General features: G+C 40.5%; 1 protein-coding gene across 3 annotated transcripts in view; it reads right to left on the bottom strand.

Annotated features, from left to right (window-relative positions):
- Window positions 1-16,413, bottom strand: part of ADAM22 (ADAM metallopeptidase domain 22) — a 1,168,071-nt gene that overhangs the window by 808,669 nt on the left and 342,989 nt on the right. For all 3 annotated transcript variants that reach the window (XM_085631338.1, XM_085631339.1, XM_085631337.1), the window contains exon 4: window positions 499-565. In XM_085631338.1, the coding sequence (XP_085487464.1) occupies window positions 499-565 (67 nt within the window). The remainder of the gene's footprint in view (window positions 1-498; window positions 566-16,413) is intronic.

The raw sequence follows: 16,413 nt of genomic DNA, 5'->3' as shown, positions 1-16,413 counted from the left end.
TGATCGAAATGCCACCAGAAGAAGATTCATAGAACCAATTTGCAGTTAAAAAATGTGTTTAATGTACTGGTGAAATGAATTGGATATGAAAGATTTGAAATGTCCTGAAATGAACAGATTGGAACATTTTGTTTCACTTTCGTGCACACTGTTTTGCTGAAAGTGCTCAAGTATTATAGTTAGTTCTATGGTATACCTGGCTTGGCCCTCTGCCACACAGTTGTCTTCAACAAAACTTCCAAAATTCCAATGGTCTTATGATCAGTATACTTATCATTAGTATCCACATCTGTACACATTTTGCAGCTTTTAAGTTGTGTTGGCTTAAGAATGTTATGTTTAATTGACATATGTTCACGAAGTGCTCTCATGTCCATATGTAAAAACGAATCACAGTGCAAAACCGCAAACTCTTCCACTTGCTTTACTCAAAAATATTTAGGTTGTGGCATAAAATGAAAAGATATGTGCTACATGGAGACAAAGTTAAACCTTTACCTTTATTTCCACTGTCTTGCCTCCAGGCTCAATTTGTCTTTCCAAGTAATCCGAAGACAGCAAATCACTGGAAGAGATAAGAGGAAATTTGTCAATATTGCTATAGTCCTGACAAATCCCTGCCAGCACAAACCACAACAATCTTTTCCCTACAATATATTGGTGGTGAACAATAATAATGGGGGATATGACCAGAGAAACACGGATATCCTTTGTATCAAGACAGAATTATATCAAAAGAACAGACTATCGTGGATAAATACCGAAAACTTGCCTCCTATAACAATGGGAAATAATGTGATCACATAGTATAGGATCATTTGATCTGCATCAAAAAAGACTACGTTTGGGCCTAACTATTATATGAAGACCCTGTAGTGAATATGTACGCATACATGTTTCAACATGTAAAGTTTGCATTATGGCACATGGAAAGCATATGCTCCATTTTGTGGCTAGTGTAACGGGGACGACAAAAGGTCAGATTGTCCAGTCCATATTGCATATGGACTTTAGTCCCATGGCAAAAATGAAGCAAAGTGAATGTGAATTGGTTCTCATGTTTTGCAGTGTTTAGCAAAATAAGGAATGGGAGAAATTAAAGTTATTTTTCAAGGTTTTGCCCATTGTTAAAAAGTCTATTAAGTCTATTTCTATTGTAAGATTATGCGCAATAAAACATGTGTCATTTGTGTTACTGAAATTGTTTTAAAATGTTTTCTGCTACTTTTCCTGGTTCATAAACGTTCATGCAATATGGACTGGAGAAAAATAAGGTTATTCTTTTCCTATTACATAAGGACCAGCAAAATGTGAACAACTGTAAGTTGTAAGTCTATGTAATGGCCCACAGACAAAAACCAAACCCTTTTATTTTTCAAGTAAAACTGTATCAGACGCCCACAGTTTCCACTACCAGTCATGACATCTATTGTGGTATATTTAAGAGAAGAACAACAACTACAGGACTTCAATCATAGTAACTGTTCAATCCATCAATGTGAAAACTTTGAAGTAAAAAACAAAATAAATATTTTTTGCAATGGTAGACGATTTATCTCGCTACAAGATTTCCCTTGAAATTGTTTGAATTTTGTACTATTCTTAGTTGGTATTTTTGCCCTCTGGGCAGTTTGAGCCTGCTAAACAAGTTAGACACTGCATGTGCCTTTCCATATTTATGGCAACTATTTGTGCAACTAAATTGCCATATTTTACATTGTTTGTAATTGATCTGTGAAGTGCATGTAAATGGAACTGGCTGCCTAAAAGTTATATTCCTAGTATGCACCAGATGGAGATGCTTTTCCTCTCTCAATTGGTGCAAATCCTGTGATATGAACACTAGCACTGCCATCTAACACTTCAGGTATGGGAGCTAAAAGTAAAAGCTGGTATTTGTTTACATTTAAAACACTAGATTTTACACAGTGTAAGTTCAGCTTTACCTTTGTCTTGAAAAGGTTAGCTGTGTACTCCTTAAACATGAAATATAAGCTGTACAACACACATTCAAAATGGTAACATTATTAAGTACTACGTTACAAGAGATCCTTTGCATCCATTGAAATAGGTCTAGTTTTTCCAATATTTACTATTTTTTATCTTTATTTCTGTAATAAGTAGAACATTAAATCCAGCGACATATAGATAAGTAAAAAAAAATTAATAAAAATCATTAGTTACCAGAGAATGGTATTATATATGCAGCAAAGGTAACTATAAGTTTGCACATTTTGTGTCCTTAAATTAACCACTCTGTGCTAGTGGCCGAAATTATTTTCCTGCAGTTGAACCTTCTGTGGCTTACAGGAAGATAGGGCCAGTAAAAACCCTTCCTCCCCACAGGTCTCCCTCCCCAAGGGAGGAGAGCAAATGTCAGTTATCAAGCTCCCCAATGGCGAAGGGCACTTGTTGCCCCTTTGCTCTCTTCTGTAATTACACCTACATGACAGGTGGGGGGGCCATGACACTTGCCCGATTTGAAGGAAGGGGATCTTGCAAACTTGGAGGGGCTTCTCTTTCTCCCCAGGAGAAGAAAGCAGATGTGCATAGAAAGGGTAAGATTTTTCTTTAACCCTGAGGGGGCGGTGAGGGTTGAGTTTAGGCTAGAGATAAGAGAGGGTGAGAGAATCCCAGGACAGGCTCAGTTCTGTTATTTTACTATTTTAGAAAACAGTTTAAAAAAAAGCATGGCGAATTTCTTTTTACGCCTGCTTACTGCTGAGTTTCCTTTCCTGAAGTGGGAGGTGTGAAGAGCTCAGGAACATAGACAGTTGCATTTGCTTGAAAAGAAACCAGCAAAATCAGTGGCCACCAGTATTTTGGTTGTGGTTCTGAATGAAAGTGGTTGTCATATTTCTCCCACTTAAACCTGTAGCCTGTTGTTTAAGGACCCTTTGTTGAAAGTGTGTGTACTCCTGGAGCATCAGGCACAATGTTATAGAAGTTTTGGAAAAACTTTGGGACTTTAAAAATATCCATCTGGAAGACCAGCATGAGGTGCCAAGGGGCAAAGATACAATCTCTGTGGTCACAATTTCCAGCCTGGCCACAGCTTCCAATCTGGACCCTCTGAAGATTTTCGACTTTCCAGAAATGTGGAAATAAATCTCCTAACCTGGATAAACCACAACTCCTTGCTGGCCCTTACTTTATTTTCAGTCTGCCTAAAAGGGTGCCTATGTTCCAGTTCGCCACAAACCTTCCTCAGTATGAACCAGCTGCCTGTTTCTGACCATCCACTACTACCAGTTGGCCTCGGAATGTGTGCGGTACCAATCAATGGAACTCCACTGACTTTGTATATGTGGTTCCTATTGTTTTAGATTGTACATGTAATAATATCGTAATTACTGATCCCTACATACTATTTTGTTCATTTTGGTGTTCATTTTAATAATTGTATGTTATTCTCTTTCACTGAATTGGTGTGGGAATCTTAATGTGTTTATTTCTCAATTATTATATTATATTGGTGGTGCTGTTTATGCATAGCAGGTAATTGTCTCAGAGGAAGGCATTGCTATTTCTGCCAAGGTATTAAGATTAAACTCGGAATTCCTCACTGAGACATGTTTTCTTCTTCTTATTATTATTATTATGAATTTAATTTATAAGGTGCTCAAAAAGGGTTTCCCGGCGCCGACCAGGCCACGGAACAGATAACAGCTTAATGATTATTGATTAAAAACCCTGGTTTTTAAGGATTTGCGGAATTGGACATACACCGTTTCATCCCGAATAGATGTAGGGAGGGAATTTCAAAAGGAGGGGCCAAGATATGCAAACGATCGGCCGCCCATCCTCGATAGTCTGACTCTAGGCACAGAAAATTTCCCTTGGGTTGACCAGCGGAGACAACGAGAAGGCACATAGGGATGAACTAAGGACTGCAGATATTGGGGGGCCACACCTGTTTTGATTCTGAACGTGTAGCTCAGGGCTTTGAACTTAATTTGGTTCTCCACCCTGAGCCAGTGGAGGTCACGCCGGTGACCAGAAACAGAGGTAGCTCTAGGAACCTGGCAAAGCAGTCTTGCAGCTGAATTCTGAACCATCTGTAGCCTACGAGTCACTTCTTTGTTTGCCCCCAGATAAAGAATGTTACCATAGTCCAGTCTAGAGGTGACAAGCACCTGGACTATAGTTCTCTAGGTATGTTCTGGCAGCATCCAAATAATCTTTTTTAGCCATTTCAGGATGGTGAAGCATGAAGCAGCTACCTTAACAGCTTGCTGTTGCATAGTTAGTGAGTCGTCAATGATGACACCCAAGTTGCGAGCTTGGCAGGAGGGCTGAGGAAGAGTACCAATCTCACTAGGCCAGTGCTGGGGGCCCCAGAGGTCTTTGTTTTTCCCCAAAACCAAGACCTCGGTCTTCTCGCCGTTGAGCTTGAGGTAATTAGCCTGCATCCATGAGGCAATTTTACCCAAGCCCAACTGGAGGGGGGGGGGAGTCTCAGCCGCCCTCTCCATTGAGAGCGAGAAGATAATCTGGGTGTCGTCTGCTTAAGAGAACAAAGACAGCCCAACTTCTTCGCCAACATCCGCCAAACATCTAACATAAAGATTGAATAATAGAGGGCTGAAAATGGAGCCCTGAGGTACCCCATAAGGCAAAGGATGGATATCAGAGCTAGCTCCTGGAGAAAGACTTGGAAGGTCCGATTGGCAAGAAATGAACTGAGCCAGTTAAGAGCTGAACCACAAATACCCAAGGACCTTAAAGATTTCACTAACACAGTGTGAGACACCGTGTCGAATGCTGCGCTCAAATCAAGCAGTATAAGAGCCACCGTATCTCCAGAATCTAGGTGGCAACGCAGTCTTTCCGTCACTCCGAGAAGAGTTGTTTCAGTTGAAAAACGGGCTCGGAAGCCCGATTGGGATGGGTGAAGAAATTTTTGTGATTCTACAAAATCAGACAGCTGTGAATAAATGTGCTTCTCTAAAATCTTTGAAGAAGCCGGTAACAAAGAAATAGGCCGGTAATTGGAGAGTAAATCAGGGTCTGCATTAGCCTTCTTCAAAAGGGGGAGCACCATAGCATGCTTCCACTCTGATGGAACAATTGCTTCCTGTAAGGAGGCATTCAGGGGGTCCATAATTACCAACAAAGATGACGGCTCAAGCTGCTGAAGCACAGAGATAGTAAGAGGATCCCTGGGAGAGCCTGATTTGACACTATCTATAAGACATTTAAAAGAATCCATGTCTAATACAGGCCATGTATCCAGTCTGTTTGTGGATGCAGAAGGCACCCTATCTTGAGCCAGGTAAGTATTGTCAGTTAAAAGCAGTGTAAATGCTGGTTGGGGGAAATAATCAGCTTGTAAGGGGAACTATTAAGCTGCAGTCTTTTTATTTCAGAGTATATGTCATCTACTTTCTGGAGAAAGAAATTGGCCAAATCTTCACATTGCCGATTGTTAAGCGAAGGAGGCCTAGATTGAGTTTCAGAGCCAGAAAGCTCCTTAATAGGAATTAGATTGTTTGGACTTATGAGTGCTTAGCAGCAAGTCACTGAAGACTGAGGACTCTCTCCCTATAGTTAACCATCATGATTTCTACAGTACTGAAAGCCAAATCTGAATGTCCATTGGTGAGCGGTTCATCACTCTATTTGTGCAGGAAATCCTCCCTTTTCCTAAAACCCTCATTTATCGCTCTCATTTTACAAAAAAGAAAATCATTATCTTTCATAAGACAGAGCATCAGGAGTGCATTCATTGAAAAGGTTCTCTGTAACAACATAAGCTCATCTTCGGGGTAAACGTTATTGATGATCAGCTGTTTTCCTACAGTTGAACAAATTGTGGCCCAATTACACAAAACCAAGGTATTGCACATCTGAAATACCAGATGGCTTGGGATCACACTTCTTATTTTAAAATTGATTTAACAGTGCTCCTTTAAAGTGTACACAAGTTTCATTCAAAATATTCAGGATAAGAACATTACTCATTAGAACAAATCCTCCTGTTTACTTTCTTTGCTGATGATCATTGTAAACTAAACTGAAAAAGGCTGCCACTCATGTTCCTATACACCATAACTAGGCTTACCACTTTCTAATGAGAAAAGTACTGGACCTTTGTTCATGTTTTGAAACCCTGAAACAGCCATAAGCCATTACTTGAATATGACTTCCACACTCTTTCTTAGCTGCCAGTTCTTCTTCTGTTTGCATTAGTAGCCATTTAGAATTACTGTAAACGGCTCTAAAGTACTTTTAAAGTAATAGTTTTTTTGTATTCTATGCTTTAAGTTTACAAATACCAGTCTTTGTCCAATTTCCCATTTTTAACGGGTTTTGGCATAGAACTACTGCCCATGTGGTTAAAGTATCAGGCTGGTTGCACCTTACCCAGTGATAGTTGCTCTTGCTGAACAGCGAACTAGTTTTGCTAGCCTCACCCTGTCATGGAGGCTTTCATTCTCCATTCTTGCACAAAGATGATACTTGGTGCAAAAGCCACATTATGCAGTGAGGTTGTATTGGCGAGCTGTGAAAAATCGACTAAAACACTAGTTAAAATCACATAATCTTTTTGAAACCTCATGGCCAGCCTAATGCACCCGTGTTGAGTGTGTTGCCATAACACATCATGACAACTGGCTTACTATCATGTTTCCCATCAGTAGTGAGGAACATTCACACCAGGTTAGCTAGTTTGCCTATGTATGGGTGCATGGAGAGTGAAGTAAAGTAATGCATGGTTCAGAACATCCTTTCACAGTAAATAACATTAGAGCCTGGACCTCTCAGATACTGACAAATTTAGAGGATCCATTATAGAGAATGTGAATATGCAACAATTCAAATAACACTTTCTTGAACACCCTAAGCAATATTCAAATCTTCATTAAAACTCGGCATATTTTCAGGATCTATGTTGCATGTATTGTGATGATAGCATTTTGAGTTATTCTGCTATGATGATTTTTTCTAAGTGACAACATTCTGTGATACAGTTTTTTGGGAAAGTTCTTCCTTTGACTTGATATTCTAGAGAATTTTTATGGAAAGGTAAACAATAGGAGGTAGGATTGTCATTGGGTATATAGTATCACTTATCCCAACGTTCATCAGGGCACAAACTTAATTGGGTGTTTCTCTTAACACGGAAAGGTAATACTCAGGCTGTTACCCAATGTTTCTGTTCTGCAATATTTCTGCAGATAAAACATTGTCCTATTTTGTATCTTGAGTTTCAACATGGCACCAAACGTGTTTAATGGGCACATACAAAGTTTCTGAAGATCAAGGACACGATTTGTAGCACTGGAAACATTGTTCTACTACTGCAACAATGTGCTTTCCTTCAGCACTAACTTTAAAATCTACATCATTTTAAAAACATTTAAAATAATTTTCCATGATCTGGAGCCTTTGACTCGATTTTTCCAAGATTTCTCCATTTATGCCCCTGGATCGGCTTAAGTACTGTGCTGTAGTCACTTGTACAGTGACACAGGCATTTCTGTCTCCTATGGCGAGAAAGGTCGACACCTCCACTAGGGAAATTGTTCCAACCCCACGGGGGAGCAAAAACTGATTCTAGCCATTTTATTGCTACCTGAAGGGTGTAAATGAGCTCTTCAGCTTGTACCTTTGGAATGCATTCACAACTGACACTAAAATATAAGGTTAGTGACTAACTATTTTTCAGTTTTTATGAGTCAAAGCCTCTGGCTGTTTCAGTCACAGTGTGCATGAGGCGGGACAAGTGGAAGAATCACAGTGCGATAAATTACCATATGTGCATCCAGGTTTCATCCTGGAATCCCTCTATTGGTGGGAGGTAGGAGACCTGCAACCAATTTGAAGGACTGTAAGCCATTGCAACACACACCAGCACCAGGCGTTGTTTGCCATGGTGGAAGCAATCACCTCTTATTTTCTGAAGTTTAGCACATTGCTCTGGGGTTTGGAATGCTGGGAGATAAACACACATTCTACAGAGCACACCTAAAACTTGTATTTTCTGGCACAGTACCACTGGATATTATTGGATAAACAGTTGGTCCTCCAGACTGTGGAGACTTTGGTGCAAATGAAGGCTTCAGATGGCAAGAGTTGGTAAAAGCAAATGACATTGTATCCCACCTGGTCTACCAGAAGAAACTGTAAACCTCTTCCACTCTACGTAACTTCTGGCAATAAAGTATAAATCAAAATTTCTCCTACTGCCTTATTCTAAAGTGCCAGCCTTCAAGACTTGAAAGTGTATACCTCATGGACAGCATGGTAGGGCTAGTGGTAGTAAAGCAGAGATAGACGTAAAGTAATAATGACCACCGGCAGTGAACACACATTATTTATTTTGGAGATTCAGAGCACTATACAGCGGAAAGAGCAGGAAGGACAACATAGCGAAGAGGATAGCCACAGTTATGAGAAATTAAAATTGACGAGTGTCTAATGATATATATATATATATATATAATATATATATATTCACTGAAAAAACAAAGGTTACAGGGACGTTATAGTTAGGGTCAGTTTTTACACACATAAAACCATAGAAACTCAGCAGTTATAGTTTTTTTTTGGGTGTAGTTTTATATAGTGCGAACTAGATCGGAGGGTATCAGAGCGCTTTACATGGGCACCAGTTACGTTGCAAACTGACACGTTCATTTTTGTTAGGCACTGGGAAATTAAGTGATTTGCCAAAATCACAAAATGTTGAGTGTCCCTGCCGAGACTCAAACCCAGTTCCCCAGCTCTGAGGTCGACTGCTCTAATCGTTATGCCACATTCTCTCCCCAGTTATCTCAAGAAACTATAAACTATAACTCGTGCCCTAAGGTAACTATAACTCGCACTCCCGGCATGCACAGTTTTCTCATCCATAATTTTATTGCAAGGCCTATTTGGCCCTGGGGTCCACATCACCCGGGACCCGTCACTAATTTTACAGGGGAGGGGGGCACACAGCTCCCTTCTATGGCCAATTGCAGCCCTGGGAACCTCATTGTCCGAGGTCCGTCATATTTTAAAAAGGGAGAGGGGAGCATCCAGCCCCCCTTCCCTGGGCCAATTTTGGTCCAGAGGACCCAGTCAACAACGGGTGGATTCTCTGGTGCCCACCCAGTGCTCCCACCACCCTATGGTTGAGGGCCGCTGGGGGAACCACAAGGCTTGTGCGGTCCCAGCTGGCTCCCCACCTATAGTGGGAGCAGGCATTGCTCCCACCCACAAAGAGCAGCTAAAAATGCTGATGCCTGTGGGTGGGAGCTATTTTTACATCTGTTTTTTTACAGAGTTTTATGTAGCGCAAACTTGACCGGAATCGGAATCGGGTATCAGAGCACTTTACATAGCACTAGTTGCATTACATGAGGACACATTCATTTTTGTTAGGCACGGGGAGATTAAGTGATTTGCCCAGAATCACAGGATGTTCAGTGTCATTGCCGAGACTCGAACCCAGTTCCCCAGATTTGAGGTCAACCACCCTAGCCGTTAGGCCATCTCCTCTCTCCAGTTTACCTGCCCGCTTCAGAGCAGGCAGGGAAACAGATGAAAAGTACACTCCCAGCAGGTGGGAGAATTTTTCGTTCTTAGTGTTTGCTCCTGCTTGGCGGGAGATTTGAAATTGTTCCCACCAGGCAAGAGAAAACACATGTTTCCCTGCCCGCGCCAGTGCAGGCAGGTAAACTGCTATGTCCTGGGGATAGGCCCCCCGAGACAGAGCATGTGAGCCAGCCCTAGGGATGGGGTCCCCAGGGCCATTAATGGCCCAGGGAGGGGGCCCCCTTCCTTTTTGTAACTGTGGCTGGGCCCCGGTGAAAGCTGTCCTTGGGGCTGAAATAGGCACGGAGAGGGAGCCCACCCTTCCCATTACTTATACATCCAGACCCTGGGGGATGAGGCCTCTGGGGGTCCCTGGGGCCAATATTGGCATAGGAGGGAGGCTGCATGCCCCGTCCCACTTGCCCAGTGCCGGGGCATGGGGTCCCGGGGCCGAAATCAGCCTGGGGAGGGAGACCAAGCACATCCCCTCCCCTCAAATATATATGTATTGATCCCCCGGGACCTGGCCCACCCATGGACATAAAAAGAAAACAAGCACAGGAGACCGCGCTTGATTTTTAAAAAACGAATTGCCACAAATCCTCTGGAAATTTGTGGAAAATGCCCAAAAAAATGTTTTTGGCCCCAGGCGTAGGGTTTCAGGGTATTCCTACCCAACCCCCTTGTGTTTTTTTTGCCTTTTTGGGCAAGTCCTGAGTCCTAAGATGACTGCCACCACTTCCTGGTTGATATGGTAGCAGCCAATCACTGCCTTCCTTTTGGCACGTCTCTAAATATACATAAACATTTTTTCTTTAATAACTTCAAAACTTCTGAAAACATTTACACCAAATTACAGAGAGCACTCTTTCTGGACCAAGATCTAGCTTCCTGTCAAATTTGGTGTAATTCTGTTCAGCAGTTAGGGCTGTAGTCGTGTCTATAACCTCTATGGAAAATTGAATGGAGAAAATGTGGTCTGGGACCCCCCTTTTTCTTGGCTCCTGCTTGACAAATCACCCCAAAACTTTCCAGACAGCAGCTGAAGTGAGCAACAAACTAGTTTTGAAAATTTGGTGAAGATTCGTCAAACGGCACCAAAGTAATTATCAAAACAATAAATACACTTTTTCCTGTGGAAACTAGATCCTAAATATAACTGGTGGCTTGGAGCCCGCGGAAGATGGCGGAGATGTATGCGCTCGTATGGCTCGCCCTGTGGCTTCCCCAATTCCAGCTTGAGCGTCCAGACATGTGATGAGACCTGGCAGAATTTTCTGCTATTTCCTGCCTCTCGCATCTCCCTCGGAGCTCCGTTTCAATTGACAGCTCGACTCTCCTCCATGAGCCATCTGCATGTGTTCATGGAATTTCTTCACGGCTCAGTGAGCTCTGTCAAAAGGCAATAAATCCTTCATTTTTCTTAACACGCAGGAACTATGGAAGCTCTCGAGCATGCGCTGCTTCTGTTATAGAAGATTTATTTTAAATATTGCTGCTTGCTTGTGTCTTCATGATTTCTTCTCACAGCCATGTTGTATAATTTGTTTTTTTTCATAAATCGTTTCTATATGGGCAGCTAGAGCACAATCTTCTCAAATACTATATTGAAGTGTGTGTTGTTTGTGCAGAAGTGCTGCTTTTTTCACAACATATACATTTTAATAGTCACTATCCCATATATCAGTTCATATATGGGATGTTTGAAAAAAGAAAATACCACACTTCCATCCTCTGCTCATAAGTTCATTAAGAACTCCACTATTTTTTCAACATTATCAAATATGGAGGATTCTTTGGCTGCTCTACACAAAGGTAGTCCTTCATCTGGTTCCAACTGTACTCCTGTTTTATCCACTACTGTGAAACTACTACCAAACGTCTGAAAAAAGGTCCTCCCTCTCCTAAAAAATCTCCTCCACCGGTTTCAATGGAGCTCCTGTTGGAAGAGATATGTACCTTAAGACCATTTATGAAAGAAACCAACTCTAAATTGCAGCATCTCACTGATGAGTGGTCCCAAGTGGAGGAAAGGCTAAATAGAGCAGAGCAGAACATTGCGTCCTTTGGTTCTGCCGCCAGCAAAATTCAGTCTCTTCAATCCCAGGTCTCTTCTCTTCACCAGCAGATTGAAAAATTAGAAAATAGAAGTAGAAGGAATAATCTCCGTCTTTATAGTTTGCCCTAAGGATCGGAAGGCTCTGATCGCGTTATTTTTCTAAAGTCTTTCCTTCCAAAACTTTTGCATTTACCTGAGGATACCCATCTTAATATCCAGAGGGCCCATAGACTGGGACATCAGTTAACATCTATCTCCCATCCACGTAATCCAAGAGGAGTCATCATGTACTTTCTTGAGTATACTGACCTTTTCAAAGACCTTGCTGCTGTCAAGTTATTAAAGAGTATATCTTGGTCTAGAAACCCTCTATTTTTTTCTCAGGACTATGCCAAATCTACCTCTGATATGCGCAAAGAATTCCTCAACTTGAGACCTGACCTTTGTTTACTTGGAGCTCGTTTTGGCTTATGCCACCCATGCCAGGTTAAAATCACATACAAAAACAAGACTACCACATATGAGGACCTGGTTAAATTGAAGAGCTTTATTAATGCATGCAAAATTGAAAATATAGACACCTCAAGACCTTCTTCTGCTCCTTGAGTGATACTCTTTCATGTTACCTTATTTCCTTTCATGAATCTTTAACTCAGAGTATTGTTACATAATTGTTGGAAATAATATGTTGAAATTTCTGCTGCTCCATATAGTGTTCAGGAGTCTCTTTCTCCTTACATTTTTATAGTCATTATTACAGTTAACATTGATTATTAATCTGTATTTGCATTTCTTGAAGGTATATCATTCATGTTTGTGGTCTTCCCCGTATTATGTAATATGTGCTGTGCTCCTCTCCTACTCTCCACATGGACTCCCGACGAACCACCTGTTCCATGTGGCCTCACCCCCCCCCCCCCCAACCTTTCCTTGGATACTGCTCTTCATAGGTATGTTTCACCCGTCATTTTTTTGTCATCACTGTACTTCTTATTTTATGGACTATTTTCTCTTTTTCACTATTTCTTTCTCTGAATATTACATTACTCCCTCCTTCTTCCTCTTTCTTTCTTACATCTAGTCTCTTTTTATCTATGCTTTACGTTGTTTTGGTACATACATGTCATGTCTATAGTTTTTCTTTTTCTAGTTTGGTATAAATTGTTGCATTTTTTTACTTTTCAAAAGTTGTTTATGTTCTTAAAAATCATTTCTGGGAATGTCTGAGGTTTAAACTCCCCTATTAAAAGATACCATATTTTATCCCATTTGGCGCATCTGGGTGCCAGTACAGCTTTAATTCAGGAATCACACCTTACAGAGAAGGAGTCTCTAAAACTGAAAGGAGGTTGGGTAGGTGATGTCTTTTTCCCCCAGGGCGATAGTAAAAGGAAGGGATTTATTACGCTATATCATAATTTGTTGTGTGCTAAGCTGGATCCCATGAATCTGATGATGTTGGTAGATGGTTGTATACTAAACTCTCAATTGGGAAAGTTCCAGTCTCTTTATTAAATATTTATACCCCTACGGTCAACGACTCACAGTTTTGGTCTGGCCTGAATCAGGTTCTTATTTAGTACCCTGGGGAAAATTTTATTCTGGCCTGTGATACTCGATCCCTTTATAGATCATAACTCCAAGGTTACTTTTATACCAAATAGAACCCACACATTTTTTGTCCAAAATATTAAGCAATGGACGCTCATAGACGCCTGACGTCTTTGTAACCCTCCACTGAGAGAATACACTTACTTCTGTCCTGCCCTTCAAACTCAATCCCAAATTGATTATTTTTTTGTATCACACAATATCTCACAGTCTCTACGTTCAGCAGATATTGGATTAATTTTAATTTCTGAGCATGTCCCTGTTTCCCTTCAATTGGATCTGCCTCTCTGTTCTCATACTCCCAGCAGGTGGCGTTCTAACAATTCAGTCCTCTTAGATCCTAATTTTACCTTCTACTTTGAGTTGTTTTTTCAGGATTACTTTCACTTTATTCAAACAGATGACTTACCCTTTGATATTATCTGCAATGCTTTTATAGCAACAGCACGTGATTTTATTATCTCATACGTTACTAAGAAGAGGAAAGCATCACAAACTCATACAACTGACCTTTTAGCCCAGATAAAGAGACTGGAACACTCTTTTTATGCTTCCAAATCAAATGATTGTTTATCTGACCTCATTCGCACTAAACTCCAGTTTAACAAAGAATCCACAGAAAGTGCCTCTTTGTTCTTGTTAAAATCTAGTGCAAAATTTTATGGTGGTCAGAATAAGGCAGGAAAATTATTGGCGAATTACCTTAAGGTTAAGTACAACAAATGTAATATTGACTCTCTTATTGACGCAACTCAAACACTGAGATATAAGGATTCAGAGATTTTGGATGAATTTCTGCAATATTATAAATCCTTGTATACACCTGAAAATGTGACTTCTGACCTCACTATTTCGTTCCTCTATTCTTAGACCTGCAGATAAATGTATTGACCTCTTTCTGTTGGAAGATGATATCTCACAATCCGAATTACACATTGCACTGAACACACTAAAAAAAGAAAAGGCCTCTGGTCCTGACGGTTTTACTGCTGAATTTTATTGGCATTTTGCTAAGTTACTCCTCCCAAATTGCTAAATCTCATATCCTCTTTCTTATTCTCCGGTTCTTCTTCTGGTTCCTTTTTGGATGCTTTAATTTGTCTTATCCCTAAGGAAGGTAGGGATCTTCATTTCTGCAAAAACGATAGGCCAATCTCACTGGTCAATGTTGACTATAAAATATTTCCTAAAGCTCTATCTAGCCCTAAGATTTGGGGCCAGATGTATGAATATAGCATTTTGCGATTCCCTAATTGCGTATTACAAATATTCGCAATTAGGGAATCGCAAAATGCAATGTATGAAGTAATATAGAACACCTTTTGCGATTCCTAGGGGGTCGCAAATGATCTACCTCATGAATATTAATGAAGTAGGTCGCGATTTGCGACCCCCCGGGAATCGCAAAAATCATGGGCATGGTGGCCTGCTGAGGTCAGCAGACCAGCATGTCCATGATTGCTTTTCAATAAAGCAATCTTTTTTTTTTGTAAAGCAGCCCGTTTTCCTTAAAGGAAAATGAGATGCTTTACAAAACGAAAAATGAAAAGTTTTCTTTTCATTTCTTGAGAGCAGGCAGTGGTCCATAGGACCACTGCCTGCTCTCAATAATGGTTTCTGCTCTCAAAAATGGTTTTACAAACATTCACAAAGAGGAAGGGGTCCATTAGGGACCACTTCCCATTTGCGAATGGGTAAAATGCAAATGTTTTGCGACCGCAAGTGAGGTCGCAAAACATTCATACATACCAATGCGATTTGGTATTAGAAAGGGATGCCCTAAACTCACCCCTGCCTAATACTGAATTGTAAAATTAGGTTTGCTGCATCAGAAAAGCAATGTTTGCATTTGCGAATGCAATAATGCTTGATACATCTGGCTCTTGATTCCTATCTTCCTGATGTGCTTGGTAAGGAACAATCAGGTTTTGGCAAAGAAAGATATCTTTCAGACAACACTCGTCTTTTTTTGATATCCTTTCCAAATCTCCCATTAAAACTGATTCTGTTGCAGCGATTGCTGTAGATGCAAAGAAAGCATTCAATCGCCTCTATTGATCCTTCCTCTTTCACACTCTTCATTGGTTTGGCTTTGGACCAAAAAGTATTTCCCTCATTTCTCTCCTGTATTCTATCCCAAGAGCAGTTATTTGTGCTAATGGCCTTACTTCCTCTTATTTTTCCTTGGGAAGGGGTATACGACAAGGCTATCCGCTTTCACCTTTTCTTTTTATTTAGCACTCAATCCCTTTCTTTCTCGCTTGCGACAGAATCAGGATATTCTTGGGTTTCCCTCTAATGGTTTGCAGATTAATTTTGCAGCATTTGCTGATGATGCCCTATTATTCCTCTCCCACCCTCTCTTGTCTTTGTCTGCTTTTTTGCAAGAAGTTGCCTCATACAGTAATGTCTCCGGTTATTAGTTGAATAATGAGAAATGTGAAATACTGCCCCTGACTAAATTTACGTTTAAAGAGGAATTCACCATGTCCAATTTTGCATGGAATCCTCAGCACATTAAATATCTTGCTTTGTGGTTCGCCCCCTCTATCTCTTCTTCAGTTTCTATAAATCTAGAAAAATGTGTACATAAATTAACTACTTTAACCGCTAGATGGCATCCACTCCATCTTTTCTGGTGGAGTCGCTTAGATACCATTAAAATTATGCTGAGATCCATTATACAGTTTACTTTATCTAATTTCCCGGTGTCCATACCTCTTAAATACTTCAGGAAGATTAACTCTATCCTCATCTCGTTCCTTTGGAATCATAAAAAATATTGCATGTACTTACCTAAAATAACTCACTCTAAATAAGAAGGAGGGGTTAAATTCCCAGACTTTCCTAACTATCATAAGGCGTTTTCTATTACGTTAATCATCTAGGTGGCTTTCTGACTCCACGATGCTGAGCCCATTATGGATGGATGTGGAGAAATCTTTTCTCCTCCCCGTCTCTTTTAAGGAATATTTATCCTTTACTTGCAAGCCACAATCTCTTTCTACACCTATTCTTAAGCACTCTTGTAAATTATGGGATTCCACTCTTTATAACACTCCCACACACATTGATACTTTTCTTAGTTCTACCATTTGGCACAACAAATATATACTCATTAATAATAAACCCATTTACTGGAAATCCTGGAGAAACAAAGGTTTAATCTCGGTGCACCAAATATTTGAACACATTACTTTCTTATCATTTTCCCAAGTTTC

Source organism: Triturus cristatus, chromosome 10 (assembly GCF_964204655.1).
Source record: "Triturus cristatus chromosome 10, aTriCri1.1, whole genome shotgun sequence".
NCBI classification, from domain to species: domain Eukaryota; kingdom Metazoa; phylum Chordata; class Amphibia; order Caudata; family Salamandridae; genus Triturus; species Triturus cristatus.
Note: the sequence above shows the minus strand (reverse complement) of the source record. Positions and strands in the feature narration are given on the sequence as shown.